At 19.6% G+C, this 16,952-nt stretch overlaps 4 protein-coding genes across 4 annotated transcripts in view; 1 reads left to right on the top strand and 3 right to left on the bottom strand.

Annotated features, from left to right (window-relative positions):
• PF3D7_1472500 (conserved Plasmodium protein, unknown function) overlaps positions 1-779 on the top strand; it is a gene marked incomplete at both ends in the record, with an annotated part of 924 nt that extends 145 nt beyond the window's left edge. Inside the window, 3 exons of the mRNA XM_001348831.1 lie at positions 1-162; positions 323-484; positions 592-779. The exon at positions 1-162 is cut by the window's left edge and continues 145 nt beyond it. Of these exons, the coding sequence (XP_001348867.1) occupies positions 1-162; positions 323-484; positions 592-779 (512 nt within the window). The remainder of the gene's footprint in view (positions 163-322; positions 485-591) is intronic.
• Positions 780-882: 103 nt separating this feature from the next.
• Positions 883-5,027, bottom strand: PF3D7_1472400 (M1-family alanyl aminopeptidase, putative; the record flags this gene model as incomplete). The annotated part of the gene is made up of 3 exons (XM_001348830.1): positions 883-1,167; positions 1,306-4,792; positions 4,954-5,027. The coding sequence occupies 3 exons, from the start codon at positions 5,025-5,027 to the stop codon at positions 883-885; spliced, it is 3,846 nt and encodes a 1,281-aa protein (XP_001348866.1).
• Positions 5,028-5,392: 365 nt separating this feature from the next.
• On the bottom strand, positions 5,393-8,393 carry PF3D7_1472300 (conserved protein, unknown function; the record flags this gene model as incomplete). The annotated part of the gene is made up of 9 exons (XM_001348829.2): positions 5,393-5,428; positions 5,603-5,647; positions 5,789-5,948; positions 6,158-6,225; positions 6,473-6,550; positions 6,693-6,805; positions 6,912-6,982; positions 7,156-7,987; positions 8,189-8,393. The coding sequence occupies 9 exons, from the start codon at positions 8,391-8,393 to the stop codon at positions 5,393-5,395; spliced, it is 1,608 nt and encodes a 535-aa protein (XP_001348865.2).
• A 1,556-nt stretch (positions 8,394-9,949) lies between these two features.
• PF3D7_1472200 (histone deacetylase, putative) lies at positions 9,950-16,839 on the bottom strand (the record flags this gene model as incomplete). Its single annotated transcript, XM_001348828.3, has 2 exons — positions 9,950-9,992; positions 10,127-16,839. 2 exons carry the CDS (start codon positions 16,837-16,839, stop codon positions 9,950-9,952), a joined length of 6,756 nt encoding a protein of 2,251 aa, XP_001348864.3.
• Between the last annotated feature and the right edge of the window lie 113 nt (positions 16,840-16,952).

The following is a 16,952-nucleotide window of genomic DNA, read 5'->3' as shown; positions in this document are numbered from 1 at the left end:
ACTATGATTATACAGAAAAGAACTTGTTCAGATTAAAAAAAAAAAATAAAAAAAATGAATTAAAATTTAAAAAAATAATCAACAAATTCTTTATATCAGACATGTCTAAATATGTAAAGGCCTATGTAAAAAAAAATGATAGTAATGTAAGAAGTGAAATAGGTAAAACAAGACAAAATAAAAATAAAAAATAAAAAAATAAAAAATAAAAAAATAACACCAAAAGGAAAATATAAACATATTACATGTATTATTATATATATATATATATATATATTTTCCCTTTTTTAAATATGAATCTTTTCCATTTTCTCCTGCAAAGGTATAACATCAAAAAAAACACCCAAATCTGATGAAGAAAGGTTTTGGGTAAACAGCTATATTTACAATTTTATAAATTATTGTCTACTTACATATTATGATTGTAAGCATTATATAATTATTACATACAATCAAAATTTAATACAAAAATTAAATGGCACAGGTAATAATATAAATATAAATAAATAAATATATATAAATAAATATATATATATATATATATATATATATATATATATATATATATTTTATTTTTTTTTTTTTTTGAAGGTTATGGACATTATGGCGTATATTTTACAGACGGGAAAAAAATTGGAGGACTAGGAAATCTATTTATTAATATAAAACAAGTTAGACACATTGGATTTAGTGTTATGAAATCACTGCATACAAGAATAGCATCAGATATATCGGCTTCTAATAATGACGAATCATGTAGCTTTATAGTTATGTTATAAAGGAACATATTAATTTTAATAATAATATATGAAATTTTTTTATATACAAAAAAAAAAAAAAAAAAAAATATACACATATATATATATATATATATTTATATATTTATGAACACAAATTTATGGACTCTTTAAAAAAGAATAATATTTTAGATAAATTTTTCCTCATATCTTTAAATAAAAAATCCAACTCTTCATTAGATTCAACATTTTCATAGTACTCATTGCTCTTTATTTCTTTTTTTACTTTCAACGTCAATTTTTTATTTTCAATTGTTTTTAAATATGGGCTGAAATAAATATAGCATTTTAAAAATTCTATAATAAAAATTTTGGCTAATCCGAAGGACCCATTCATAGTGTTCGTATTCTTCCTCAAAAGTCTCAGCACCTTAAAAAAAAAAATAATAAAACATGTAGAAGGATACATATAAAAAGAAATAAATATAAAAAGAAATAAACATACACATATATATATATATATATATATATATTTAAACATGTAGACCTTTTCAGTTTTTATATATACCCTCAGAATCTGCATCAATATTAAAGAATTCAAACTCTTTGCTTCCTTTAACGTTTTTATAGACGTTAAATATTGCAAAATTATATTCATAAGAACGTAATAAATATCACATATTTTATATGCATTGTATTTCATTGCATTTATTAGAAAACGAAAGGTATACATATCAACAAAATGAAAAGAAAAATAACCACAGTCTTTATATCTCATAAATAAACTAATATGGTTCTTTTCTTTTGACTTGAATTCGTCACAGTTTCTTAATTTTAAAAAAAACCTTCTCCTTCTTTCAATTCGTATTTTCTTTTTCAACATATTAAATTTTATGTTGAACGTATGTATTCTCTTCATAGTTTTATTGTTTACATTTACACAATCTATTAACATATACTTCTTATTTAATAATACTTTATACTTTTTTTTATTAAACGTAAATATAAGAGGTATATGAAAAAGGATAGGAGTCTCTAGAATCCTCTGCTCATAGTTGTCATAATAAAAATGTTTTTGTATAATTAATAATTTTTTTTTTTTTTTCAAAAATTTAAAAAATATTTTAGGAGGACCTACAACATTTATATAATTTCGTAATATGACTTTAAAAATATTTCTTTCATGAGAATATTTTAACAACTCATTATTTATAGTAACCCTTCGATAAGATAATGAACAAAAGAAATTTCTTTTATTATATAAATGTGTACACTTATTCTTAAGGTATCTACATTTTTGCTTTTCTTTTACTTTTACATTTACCTTTTCTTGTTTTTTTTTTTTCTTTTTATATTTTCCCTTTATCTCTGTACATATTATTTTATAAAAATGTAGGAATTTCTTTTTGAATGAATCTTTCAAAAAGTTGGAACAACAAGTTCCGAAATATTCGCATTTGTAAAATGTAGGATGGTATTTATATGAAATATTGTAATTATTGTAATTATTGTAATTATTATATTTTTGTTTTTTATTTTTTAGACACTCCCATTTAATACAACTTCTATATAATATACATTTTTTATTATCATTACTACGAATTCTTTTTCTTTTCTTAAAATATGTTGATAAACATTTTATATATTTGCTCTTTCTAACTACCCCTTGTAGTTTTCTCCTATTATTTTTCGCCTCCCCATTTTTATCAGAGCATAAGAAAAACCATGGCTTAAGACCAAAACAATTAAAAAAAAAATGAATAAATATTAATATTTTTTTATATGTTATGGAATTATTATGAAACGTAAAATACAACAATTCAAGGATTATATTAAAAAAAGGATAACATAATATGCATATTAATTTAAATATATTCATTCCTTTATTATATGTAAGGTTATTATAAAAATAATTCATCATTTGTGTATATTCTATTTTATATTTACTTTCTTTTACATGTGACACAGAATTTATGTCATTATTTTTACATGATATGTAATTTTTATCATATATATGGTCATATTCGCTTGTTACCTTTTTTCTACCCATACTCTTCTTATTATATATTTTGTTATCTATATTTAATGCGTGGTTATATATATTTAACGTATCAATAATATGAACATAAAAATAGGAATTTAATATATTCCAAAGTTTTATTCTATACATATCACGCCTCAAACAACAAAAAATACCACTACTACTACAAATACTATTAATACTACAAATACTATTAATACTATTATTACTATTAATACTATTATTACTATTAATACTATTTATACTATTATTACTATTAATACTATTTATATTATTATTATCATTTATTTGCTTACTTATTTGCTTTTTTAATACCATGTAACCTATTTTATATTCCATATATCTTGTTAACCCCTCCTTCAACCATAAATATTTTTCCTTTTTAATATATATACTGTTACCCCATATAATATGAAATATTTCATGCACCATTAATTTTATACTATTATATATATCATATATCCTACTCTTCTGATTTATTAAAATAAAAGACTCAAGAAAAGTAAGACAATTTGCATTCTCTTCTCCTACATATTTATATCTTCTTACAATCATAAATTGTAAAAATTCATTTTTCCTTATTTCCCTTTTAAAAATATTCTTCCTCATAAATACATGTAATATAAAAATTAATAAACCTAAGAAATATTCATATGATCTTTTAATCATTTCAAAATTATCATTTTTTTTTTCAATATATATATAAATATCTATACCATTCATCTTAAAATATAATTTGTTGTAAATACCAATGAATAGACAAAAATTGTAATGTACAATTTTATGTGTATTATAAAACTTATACGTCAAATATTTTTTATTTCTTTTACCATAACTATTATTATCATGATTATTAGAAATGTAGTTATTGTTAATAATTCCACTCTTTTTTTTTTTTTTTAATATTTTATTATTTCTAGCAAAATGTTTCTTTAAAATATACCCAGGATTCTTATCAATTATCCGCATAACATTATATTTTCCATGTTCCAATTTATTACTACAATGAAAAAGCAGTTTCTTTGTTAACAATTTTTTGTTCAAAAGGAAAGAATTAAAATGAATTTTTCTTTTATTATAATATATACGTTTTATTTTACTATTACTTACAGCTGAAGGGGGAGATGTAGAAGGAGAATGATGCAAAATATCAAATCTATTATAATTTTCATACAAATATTTTTTAATTTTTTTTTTTTTTTTTTTTTCATGCAATTTATTGTATAAAACACATTTTTTACTTTTTTTTTTCCTTTTCCTTTTTCTTTTCTTCTCATATTTCTCTTCAACTTTCATATAATTATATAATCTTTTCCAAAATGTACTATTATCCAATTTAATCTTTTTATTATAAAAAGAAAAAGAATCAATTAATTTGATTTCGAAAGACACACATAATGAAAAATACACTTTATGATTATTATCTTGCAAACATGGAAATATATATGGTAAATAATAAAATTCACAAAATGTTGATATATAATTATAATTTTTGTCATCTTGAAAAGATGCATTTTTAAAATATAATCTTTTAATATTCTTATCATTCCCAAATTTAAAAGAATATAGTTTCCTTCTTTTATTTATCTTTTCTATGTAATTCTTATTTTGACTATCTAAAGATGTTACAACTATATTTGCATTTTTTATTTTATTTCTTTTTTCATTTGTTACTCCTTCTTTAGATGCACCAGAAACATATATACCTTCAATACTTTCTTGTATATTTTCATAAGAAAACCATATTACCAATTTATATAAACCACATAATGAAAAATTTTTTAAATAGATATCAATATATTCACTCTTCTTATATATATCCTCCTTCTTTATTTTCCTTTCTATATTACGTGGACATATATAAAAACATTTTAATACACGTAAGTATTCTCCATGTATATAAACACTTATCTTCTCTTCAATGCATTTTGACAACTTCAAGAAATAGATCACACAGTATCCATAATATTTTAAATTAGGATATAGTGCTAAAAATATTAAATGTACTTTATACCTAGAAAAAAAAAAAAACAAATAAAAATAAATTCATATAAAAATATAAATATATAATACGTTTATAAGTATTTATATATATGTAGATCTCTTCATCATTATTTATTTTGTAAACAAAAAAAAATTATATATATATATATCTATATATATATATAATAATACTTTAGGGGTTTTATTTTTTTATTCAAATTAAGCTTTTTTCTTAAATGATACAAATGGAATTGTTTAGTTTTCATTATTAAAAAAAAAAAAATTTACAAAAATAAATTAACATTTAAAAAAAAAAAAAAAAAAAATTAAAGAGAAAGAGAAAGATAGAGAGAGAAAAATAAACATATAAATAAATACTTATATAAACATATATTATATTTTATTTATATGATATTTACAACAAAGAAAAATAAATTAAAAAAAAAAAAAAAAAAAAAAACAAAACAAAACAAAATATAATATAATATAATATAATATAATATAATAAAATATAATAAAATAATATAATATAATATAATATAATATAAAATATAATATAATATAATATAATAAAATAAAATTAAATTAAACAAAATAAAACACAAGGTAAGAAAATGAGGTAACCTTTTGATTAATCTATGTGGAAATTTTCATTGCTTAAAATGTGCTGAAAGAAAGGAAATGAAAAAAATTATATATAATTATTTAATATATATATATTATACAACATAATAAATAAACATAAATATTATTACATCTAATATAATTCATTTATAAAATATAAAAACAGAATTAATACATATATATTGAATAATTATTTCAAAATGTAATTATATATTACCTTTAAAAATTTAATAGGCTCGACTGTTCTAAATAAAATGAAAAGCTACAAAAGGGAAAAAAAATATATATATATATATATATATGTTTTACGCATACATATTTTTATTTATACATATTCGTATCACGTACATGTTAGGTAAATGTATCAATAATCATTTTTCCTTTTATATATTTTTTTACTTACCAATACATATACAATAATATCAAAATTTATATCAAAAAAAATATATAGAAACTCATGGGAACTATATAAATCAATATTTGAAGGTGATAAACACAAAACCTTGTAAATAATTAACAATATCGGTTTCAAAATTACAGCAAAAAATATTAACCTATATTTTCTGTAAAATAAAAAAATTTATATAAATAAATAAATATATATATATATATATATATATTTTATTCATATATAATGCGAACGTTACGTATACATTATAATACGTTAGAATACAATCAATATTTTTTCTCGTATTAATATTATTATTATATAAGAAAGTATTCCTCTTTTCTATTAAAATTATTTCTATTCTATTTTTCAAATATTCCCTACTTGTATATATCATATTTTTTATACAATTCAGCTACATGAAATGATAAATTTTCCTCTGCCAAACGAGCCTAAATAAAAACAAACAAAAAAAAAAAAAAAAAAAAAGGTTTAAATATATAAAATAAATTATGAACTGTTAATAAAATATTATATTTTTTTATTTATTATATGGCTAGTTGTTAAAAAAAAAAAAAAAATAATATACATATGTTATATATACATATATATATATATATATATATATATATATATATATATATATATATATATTTTATAACTAGCTTTTTTATATATATAATTTGTTTGTTTCCTTACTGAAAGAAATGTTGAAGTGAAATTAATGGCAATAAAAATAAATAGATAAGCAAAAGCTTGTAAAATATATCTAGGAGCCTAAAAAAAATATATATGTACATTTATATATATATATATACATATATATTTTTTTTTTTTTTTTTTTGTGTATGTGTGTGTCTGTTGATATATTTATTTAAATTATTAGCATATTATAATGTATATATATATTTATTTTTACTTGGAAATTTCCTAAAAATATTTCAAACAGTCCCGTGTAAAATGAAATGACTGAAAAACATATCATGAATTGTATCTCTATTCTGCTTAAATGAGTTCTTATATACATGTCACCTAAGAGAGAATAATAAAATAATACATCAAAATGAATAACAAATTTATTTTGATATGAAATGAATATATTGGGACAATTATTTAAAATATGTTTTCATTTTATTACCTAAAGATACTTGCAAATATATAATAAATGTTACAATTTCTTGCATCTTCTTTAAGATATTGGCCGATATCCTTTCAAAAAAAAAAAAAAATAAAATAATAAATTTATAAAAATGAAATAAAGCAAAATAAAAATATATTATGGTGAATATTATACACATATATATATATATATATATATATATATATATATATATATATATTTATTTATTTATTTATTTATTTTATTTTTGACTTCATTTTACCAGTAATACATGTACATATAACCCATATCTTTTATAAAATTGATATTTTTATAATTTAAATATGTTGACAATAAAAAGAAGATCATGTTAAGAACCATAAATATATCTGATTTTTCTCTATATCTCAAAAAATATAAAGAAATGATTATAACCAATATTAACAACACGATAGAAGTAAAATATAGAACATCAGGGATAAAAAGGAAATCATAAGATAAATGTTTGGTTTTATAATCATAAAAAACTACATTTCCTTTTAATGTAATTCTCAATTTGTTATTATTTATTAAAACTAACATATATCTATTTTTCTGTTCTATTTTTATTGTTTTCTTAATTATCCCTTCATCTAAAGGATATCTTTTTATACAATTAAAATGAGAAGTAAAAATATAATTCTCATCATTACGCAATGAAGGTTCTAATTTATTTTTTAATCTTATGTAATTAAGCCATTGATCTGCTGTAATTAAAACTAAGAATAGATTATTAGATTTATTTTTTTCATCCAAATTATCATTTATTAATTTCTCACTAGCTTCTTTACAAGTAATATTATTCTCGTTTTTATCATCATAATATACTTTTTTAATTATATCATAATTTTCTTTATTATTATTATTATTATTATCGTTATATGTTGCAGATGTTTCTTTAGATATATAATCCCTTTTAAAATTATACCTTTTAAGGTATTCTTCATTTATATTAAAGTGGGTTAGTATGTTTATTGAATTTAAATTTGACTTGGCTTGCACTTCTTGAGATATGTTTCTTTTCTTGATATATGTATTTTCCTTAAAATGAATACTCATATTAATATTTATTTCTCCTATGGGAAAGGAAAACATAAAAAAAAAAAGTTTGGATATACATAAGTTAAAAAAAGGAAGAAGAATGGTTACGTGCGCACACACACACAAAAAAAAAGAAAAAAAAAAAAAAAAAAAAAAAAAAAAAATATATAAATAAATAAGTAAATACATATATATATATATATATATATATATATCTTATTTCTTTCAATGTTTACCTTCGTCGAAAGAAAAGAAATAGGAGGGTTTTAAATTATAATAACTTGAAGCTAGTAAATGTTCATTTTTATACAAAAAAACAAATAAGTCATCTTTATCGACAACGTTTACATTCAAAACATATCCTTTACAACATCTCTTCAAATATAAAATAAATATTAATAATATTATATCTATATAAAAGTAATAACTCTTTAATTTCATTTTTAAAATGACATTTTTATTTTATTTTATTTTTTTATATATATTTCTTTTTAAAAACCACGTTTTTATAATTCCTCTTTATATTATAATAGTATAATATATATATATATATATATATATATATATATATATATATATATATTGTAATAATATATTTATTATATGTTCCTCTAAATGTTTTATTTTATTATATTTTATTTTTTTTTTTTTTTTCAGTTATTTTTCTTCTGTTCTTTTATATAAAAAATTATCATAATTTTTCATCATTTTTTTACAATAATTTTAATAAACTCTTTTCTAAGATAAGAAGAAAAAAAAAAATATATATATATATATATATAAGTATATATATTTTTATTCTGTAAAATCTTTATTTATTTATTTATTTATTTATATTTTAAGTTTAAATTAAAATTAACATATATAATTTTGTAAATTGTTAAAGAAAATTAAATTTTATAAAAGATTTTGTATTGTCATATTTATATTTTATATAATATAGTTATATTTTTAAATTATTTGTAGTTTTTTTTTTTTTTTTTTTTTTTTTTCTTTAATCTAAATATTATTATATATATATATATAATAATTAAAACATTCACACGTATATAATTAATATATATATATATATATAATAATATATATTTATATATAATTCACTACATATATATATATATATATATATATATAAAATATTATATATATAAATATTTAGTTTATATTATTGCGATAATATAAACTCAAAAGAAAAAAAAAAAAAAATATACATATATATAAATATATATATATATATATATATATATATATATATCAAATATATAATAAAAAATGATATAAAATAATATAAAATAAAATAAATGAAGATTGAAATTATAATATATTTAAGTATATATGATAATGCTTAATTATCATTTCAAACTTCACGAAGAAAGAAAAATAAAATAAATTAAATTAAATTAAACTAAACTAAATATAGAACATAATAAAAATAAAATTATAAGAATATTAAAACGAATCGCAGAACATAATAAAAAAATAAAATATATGTAATTAAAATGGTAAAAGAAAATGATGTAAAAAAACAACATTATCTGAATTAGGAAATCTATCAAATCAAAAATATAATGAATTAAAAATATATATATATATATTTAATTGGTATAAAAAATATTTTTTTCAAATATTTACGAGAATAGGAAAATAATAAATGGTCAAATATAAAAGAATAAATCGTTCTAATTGTTTTTTTTTTTTTTTTTTTTTTTTTTTTTGTTTTTTAATTTAAATATTATATGAAATATTGTTCTCTCATAATAAACATATATATATATATAAAATATATATATATATATATATATATCAAGTGTTTCTCACACTTTGTTTTCTGACACATTCTTTTAATTTGTTAATTAAATATATATATATATATATTTATTTATGTATATATATATATATATATATATATATATATATATGTGAGATAATATGAATAGGGATATAATAAAAGAAGGAACTATTTAATTAGACATTTTTTTGATGCTTTAAAATTTGGTTTCCTAATTCCAGAAATTTATGAATTCGAAATTCTTTTTCGGGTGTCTGCACAAAAAAAAATAAAAAAAATAAAAAATATCAAAAAAATGAATGAATATATAAATATATATTTATATATATATATATATATATATATTAATATTTATGATACACATATGGTGTATGTTGATATACTTTACCTTTTACAATTCTCAAGATCAATTTTATTAAAATCGTAAGGATTGTTGATTGCTGAAAAGAACTTCTTTTCTAATTTTGTAGGTGTTTTAGGTTTCATACTTATTCCTTTAATTTTAAGATAATTTAATAATTCATAAAAATAACAATTACTTGGTAATATTATAGGATCGATTTTTGAATAATCATAATTACATTCTAATAAAATATTTTTCAAAACAGCTTCATGTGTCTGCATAAATTTATTCATTTTATTTTTCATATCTATATTTCTTAAATCATATATTTTCAAGAAATTGTTATATTCCACTAGTTTATAAAATAAGTTTAAATTTTGTGTTTCTTCTGTTTTTTCTTTAAAAACAGAGAAATAACGTTCGAACATATTTATTATTTTCTTTTTTCCTATACATATAAATGGATAGTATAAAGTAGGCGTTTCCTTAATTTTTTTATTTTCTTTTTCGCTCTTTTTGATTTTGTTTTTCATTTTATCTATTATATTTGTATTACATGTTTCTATGCTTGTGTTGTTTTTGTCTGTATTCGATTGAAGAGTAGTCTGGTTATTATTCGTATGCTCATGAACATTTAAATTATCATAATATTTATTAAAATCGTCATAATATATACTAAAATAATTACAACTTTTTTTCAAATCATAGTAATTGTTGAAATCACAATATATTTTAAAATCATCCTTATATTTTTTAAAATCATCCTTAAATATTTTCAAATCATTCTTATGTTTTTTAAAATCATTCCTATGTTTTTTCAAATCATTCTTATAATTTTCAAAAAGATTCTTATTTTCTTTCAAATAATCTTCAAATACTTTCAAATCATCTTTATATTTTTTCAAATCATTTTTATATTTTTTCAAATCATTCTTATATCTTTCCATTCTTTCAATATTCTTTTTCAAGTCTTTTAATTTTATTTCTTTTTTTCTAAAAAAACTTATATCGTTATAATAAAAGGACAACACATGCTCGAGCACAGACAGACTAAAAACAGATGCCATATCCTTTGAAGTATTATACCCCCCCTCGAGAACACTGATGATAGGGAAATTCAATTTGTTTTGTAATGATAAGACAAGTTTTGTTAAATAAAAATATGTTGATGTGTTTTTTTTTACAAATCCATTATTTACATAATCAAGTTGATGTCCATCAAAACCAGCAGATAAAAATAATAAATTTGGTTTAAAATAATAAAGATGTATTAAAATTTTACTATGAAATATATTTAGAAATTCGAGTGAAGTCATATTCTTTTTTAATGTAACATTAATTATATAAGGTTCTAATTCAACCGTATCATATCCTGTACCTGGATAAAAATATCCATCATATGCATGTACCGAACTAAAGAATATATTTTTTTTATCATTATTATCTTTCCACCCTTTCCAACTATATATATCTATATATTCATTTACGGTTAATTTCTTTAATCCTAAATTTCTTATAATTTGTTCTGTACCATTACCATGATGAACATCAAAATCTATAATGGCAATACGTTCAAATTTTTTGTATGTATATTTTGCATAAGCTAGACCAACGGCCACATTGTTTAATATACAAAAACCTTGGCTACCTGCAGCAACATCTTCATCGGTTAAATTAAATTGAGCAGCACCAAAGGTACCTAAATGATGACCAGGTGGACGTACAACACAAAATATTTTCTTTCTATTATTTGGAATGATACTATTGTTTTGTATTCTGTACTTTTTACATTTTTTACAATATTCACATTTTTTACAATTTTTACAATTTTTACATGTCTCAGAATTTTTGCATTTTTTACAATTTTCACATTTCTTACAATATTTACATTTTTTGCATTTTTTCAATTTTTCATATCCACAATTCACGATTTTCTTTTGTTTATGTACATAATCTACTGCTTTCAAAACAACACCACTAGCACTAAGGGCACAGTTAAAAGAATATTTATTAACAAATGTATCATTATCTACTAACAATAATTTTTCTATTTTATCTTTATTCCATTTATTTTTTTTTTTTTTTTTTTCCCTGACATTAATATTATAGCTTGATAATTTCTCTTGTATTAATAAATTAGTTGCTGATTTATTTGTACCAACAATATCTTCATTATGAAAAAAAGGATAATCGGTATTCTTTTCACTCATAAGAATATTATTATTATAAAGTAAATTATTATTAAAAAATATATTATTATTATAAAGAATACTATTATTAATATAAAGTACATTAGCCGCTTCGGTTAAACCTTCATCTGTTAATATATTCATCCTGATACCATTTTCCATATATACATATTTTTCAGGTTCATAATTTTCTATATCATTATTATTATTATCTTCAGAATCACTGTCACTTAATATTTTCTTTAATTCAAGAGAAACTAATGGTTTATCTTTTAAATTTGCATGCATAGGTGTATGAATATTAGATAAATAATTTTGTATATACAAATCTCTATTTCCCATAAACTTATTATTCATGCGAATTAACATTATATTTTCTAATTCACTTTTTTTATTTATTAAATAAAATGTTTGTAATATCTCATTCTTTTGTATAGGGTTATTTTGATTTCCTGTATTTTCATTACCATTATTTGTTAATAAATAATTTTTAAAATTCTTTTTTGCTTTTGTCAAGAAATCATCAAAATACATAAGATCATCATCTGACATTTTAAAGTTCTTTATTTTATTTATGATAAATTTTAAATAAGAAACATCATGTACTCTTAATATATCATTCACGGTCGCTTTCCTATCAACACATTTAACTTTAAATTTAGCAAAAGTATTTATATTTAAGATACCATGTTTATTAGAAATTAGTACATCTAATCTTGTAGAATTTTCGGGAATATTATTTTTTAATTTATTTCTTTCATATGGATGATCGCATGGTTCAGGTACGAATATATGTTTAAAGCATTCTTTTGAGAAAAATATTTTTATGCTATTATTCTTATTAATGCACTTTTTAACAATATCATTTTTAATCAAACGTTTATTATCTTTTTTATATAACATTTCGCAAAAAGTTCCTATTGGGTCCTTTGCTCTACAGGTAAGAATTGCATTTACATGAGGATCATAAAAAGAAATATTGGATATATTAAGGAATCTATGATTTACCATATTGTTAATCTTGAAGTAATGATAAAGCATATTATTACAAAGGTTGTTATTATTATCATTATATAAATAGTTCGGATTACACATATTGTTAGGATAATACATATTGTTTTGATTATACATATTGTTTTGATTATACATATTGTTTTGATAATACATATTGTTCGGATTATACATATTGTTTTGATTATACATATTGTTTTGATTATACATATTGTTAGGATAATACATATTGTTTTGATTATACATATTGTTTTGATTATACATATTGTTCTGATTATACATATTGTTCTGATTATACATATTGTTCGGATAACATATATTATTCTCACGACTCATATTGTTCTCACGACTCATATTGTTCTCACCACTTATATTATTCTCACCACTTATATTATTCTCACCACTTATATTATTCTCACCACTTATATTATTCTCACCACTTATATTGTTCTCACCACTTATATTATTCTCACTACTCATATTATTCTCACTACTCATATTATTCTCACTACTCATATTATTCTCACTACTCATATTATTCTCACTACTCATATTATTCTCACTACTCATATTGTTCTCACGACTCATATTGTTCTCACGACTCATATTGTTCTCACGACTCATATTGTTCTCACCACTTATATTATTATCATCCATATTGTTTCCAATGCCACTCATCCTTCCGTTGTTAATTATATAAGGTACGCACTTCAATATATTAAAAAAATCCTGTTGATGTACATCTTCAATTTTCTCATAACTATTTATAAAACAAGAAGTATCTTTCGATGTGTCCAAATTCGTTTTATTCTTTTTTATGCTACTACAAGGACCAGTTTGAAAAAGATTATTATTTTGGAATTCGTTTCTTTTCTTCTCATTATTCATATCATAAAAATTATATTGGTTTTCATCATTATTATTGGTTCCATATGTCGATACATTTTTCCTTTTCTTTGTTCTTTCTAAAAAATTGAGTTTTTGTTCCTCCACATATGTTTCAAATACAGACCACTTTATAATATTACCACAATAAAAAATAAAAACATTCAAACAATTGTACATACAAGCTATTGAACATAAAAAAGAAAACATATTTTTATTTAAGAAGATATAGGAAAATATCGAACTATTATAATTAAAAAGTATTTTTAAAAATTCAAAATTCCCCAATTCAATTATTTTAACGATAACACTTAAATATAATTGTATTACGTTATAAAGGAATTTGTCATTTATATTTTTATAATAAAAGAATTTCCCATCTTTAATATATTTTTTATACATTTCGTTTACTTCCTCAATATCCTCGTCATGTTTTTCGCTTGAATTAAATGAGTCAATGTTATTTTGTGCATTTTGTACATTCTGAACATTTTGTACATTCTGAACATTTTGTACATTCTGAACATTTTGTACATTTTGATTGTTCTTTTTGTTGTTTTTTTTTTTGTTGTTGTAATTTATTCTACTTTTGTTTATTTTTTTTTTATTTTTATTTTTTTTATTTTTATTTTTTTTATTTTTATTTTTTTTTTTATTTTTTTTTTTTTCTTTCAATTTGTTTTTTCTATTTTGAATTTTCATTTTTTCGCTTTCTGTCTTTGTATTTAACATGTTATGAGTTTTGTTCCATCTTTTATATTCTTCCAATAATACATAAAATATGCATTCAATTGTATTATGTAAAAGTAAAAGAAAAATATATTTATCACAATTATAAATTGTACAATGTACAGGTAATTCACTCTTATAATTATAAATAAAAAGATCTACATTTAAATATAATAAAATATATATAATATTCAAATTACCTACAAGACATGCTTTATGTATCAATGTATTTTTATTATCATCCTCCACATTAAAATTTATTACATTAATCCATAATTCGCTAACAAATGGTTCCTTTTTCAATGTAAAGTTATCTATAATATCATCCTCCTTTCTATATACTCTTCTTATTATATTATTATCATCATACCAATCATATTCTTTTATATTCATTTGGAAAAAATCGTTCTTCATATCATTTAATGTAGATTTAGAATAGTTAGTATCTATATCTTTCAATTTCTCATTTAATATATTTTGCTTCTCTTTCATTAAATTCTTTATATTTCTTTCTTTTTCATTATCATTCTTTTTACTCTCTTCCTTTGAATATATCTTATTTTCGTTTTTGAATAATTCTTTTAGCATATTTTCATCTTCGATATCGGATAGAATATCATCACTTAAGCTACTCGACACGCTGCTGCTACTATCTGAATTATATATATTGTTCTCTTCATATGTTCTGAAATTATTATAATGATCTCTACTATTATTATTATCATATTTACTGTCATAATTACTTTCATATTTATTTGTATTGTCTTTCTTTTTTTTATTCTTCTTTTCATTAATAACCTTAAATTCTTCTCTTTCAAAAATTTTGTTACCACTACAAAAATAGTCATTAATATGTATAGTAGGAATATTAATATGTTCAAAGAAAGGTGTAGTGAAATATTTTCTTTTACAATAAAAAGAGAAGTCCTCATCCATATCTTTTTTTTTTCCTCTATCTTTTTTCTTCTTTATATTATTTCCTTGCATACCACCCGTTCCTTTATTCTCATTTTTTAATATTTCTTCTGTACCATAAACTACTCCCTCTTGTACAGCTTGCACGCCCACATTATTTTTGGATATATTCTTATTATGCTCAATTAATTTTCCTTCAACCTTATCCTCTAATACACTTCTGTAAATATTATCATAAGTACTGTTATTTATTCCTTTTGTATTTGTGTGGTTCTCCTCATTTTCCTCTTTAATTTTATCTTTTTCTGTGTCCCTCCAATTATGATATGTGATAAAGAATTTTTTGGAGAAAGGAAAGGTAGGTAAGGAAAAATAAAAGAGTATAAGCAAAAGTATACGGAATATTTTTTTATGATATTTCTTTATATATATTCTTGAAAAAAGTATGCATATGAAATTGTTCTTAGACATGATATCCTTAAAATATACATTTAATAAAAGTAAATTATTCATATTATTATTTTTATACGAAAATTTAGGTTTATAATAATATTTGTCGATATCATCTTCATCATTCATATATCTATTCATACTATACACGTCGATGTAGCTAATAGTATTTGAATCATTAACATCCTTATCTTTTAATTTCATGCATTCAAGTATTCGATATTTTAATAATAAGATATGCAAATTATTTCGTCTTTTTAATATATACTTATAAAAATTCTTATATAATCGTAAATCATTATTTTTTAAAATTCTTATATAATTATGTAAATATGGATAAAATAATAATAAAAATAATATATATGATTTACAATAATATAAACATATTTCTATAGCCGTTCTATTCTCAAAGTTTATATCATTCAATATATCTCGATGATTGCTTTTTAATATATAACATATATAATTTATCTTATTATACAATATATTCATAATTAAAAGGTTATCCTTCTTCTTCTTTTTTATTTTATCTAATTCGTATTCATAACGAATATTTCTTTCATCCTTAACGATATCCATTTTATGTAATAAAATTATATACAAACATTTATAAAAGTATAATCAAAAATAAAAATAAATTATAAATAAATATATAAATAAATATATAAATATATAAATAAATATATAAATAA

Source organism: Plasmodium falciparum (assembly GCF_000002765.6).
Source record: "Plasmodium falciparum 3D7 genome assembly, chromosome: 14".
Lineage (NCBI taxonomy): Eukaryota > Apicomplexa > Aconoidasida > Haemosporida > Plasmodiidae > Plasmodium > Plasmodium falciparum.
This window is presented reverse-complemented; position numbering and strand designations above follow the sequence as displayed.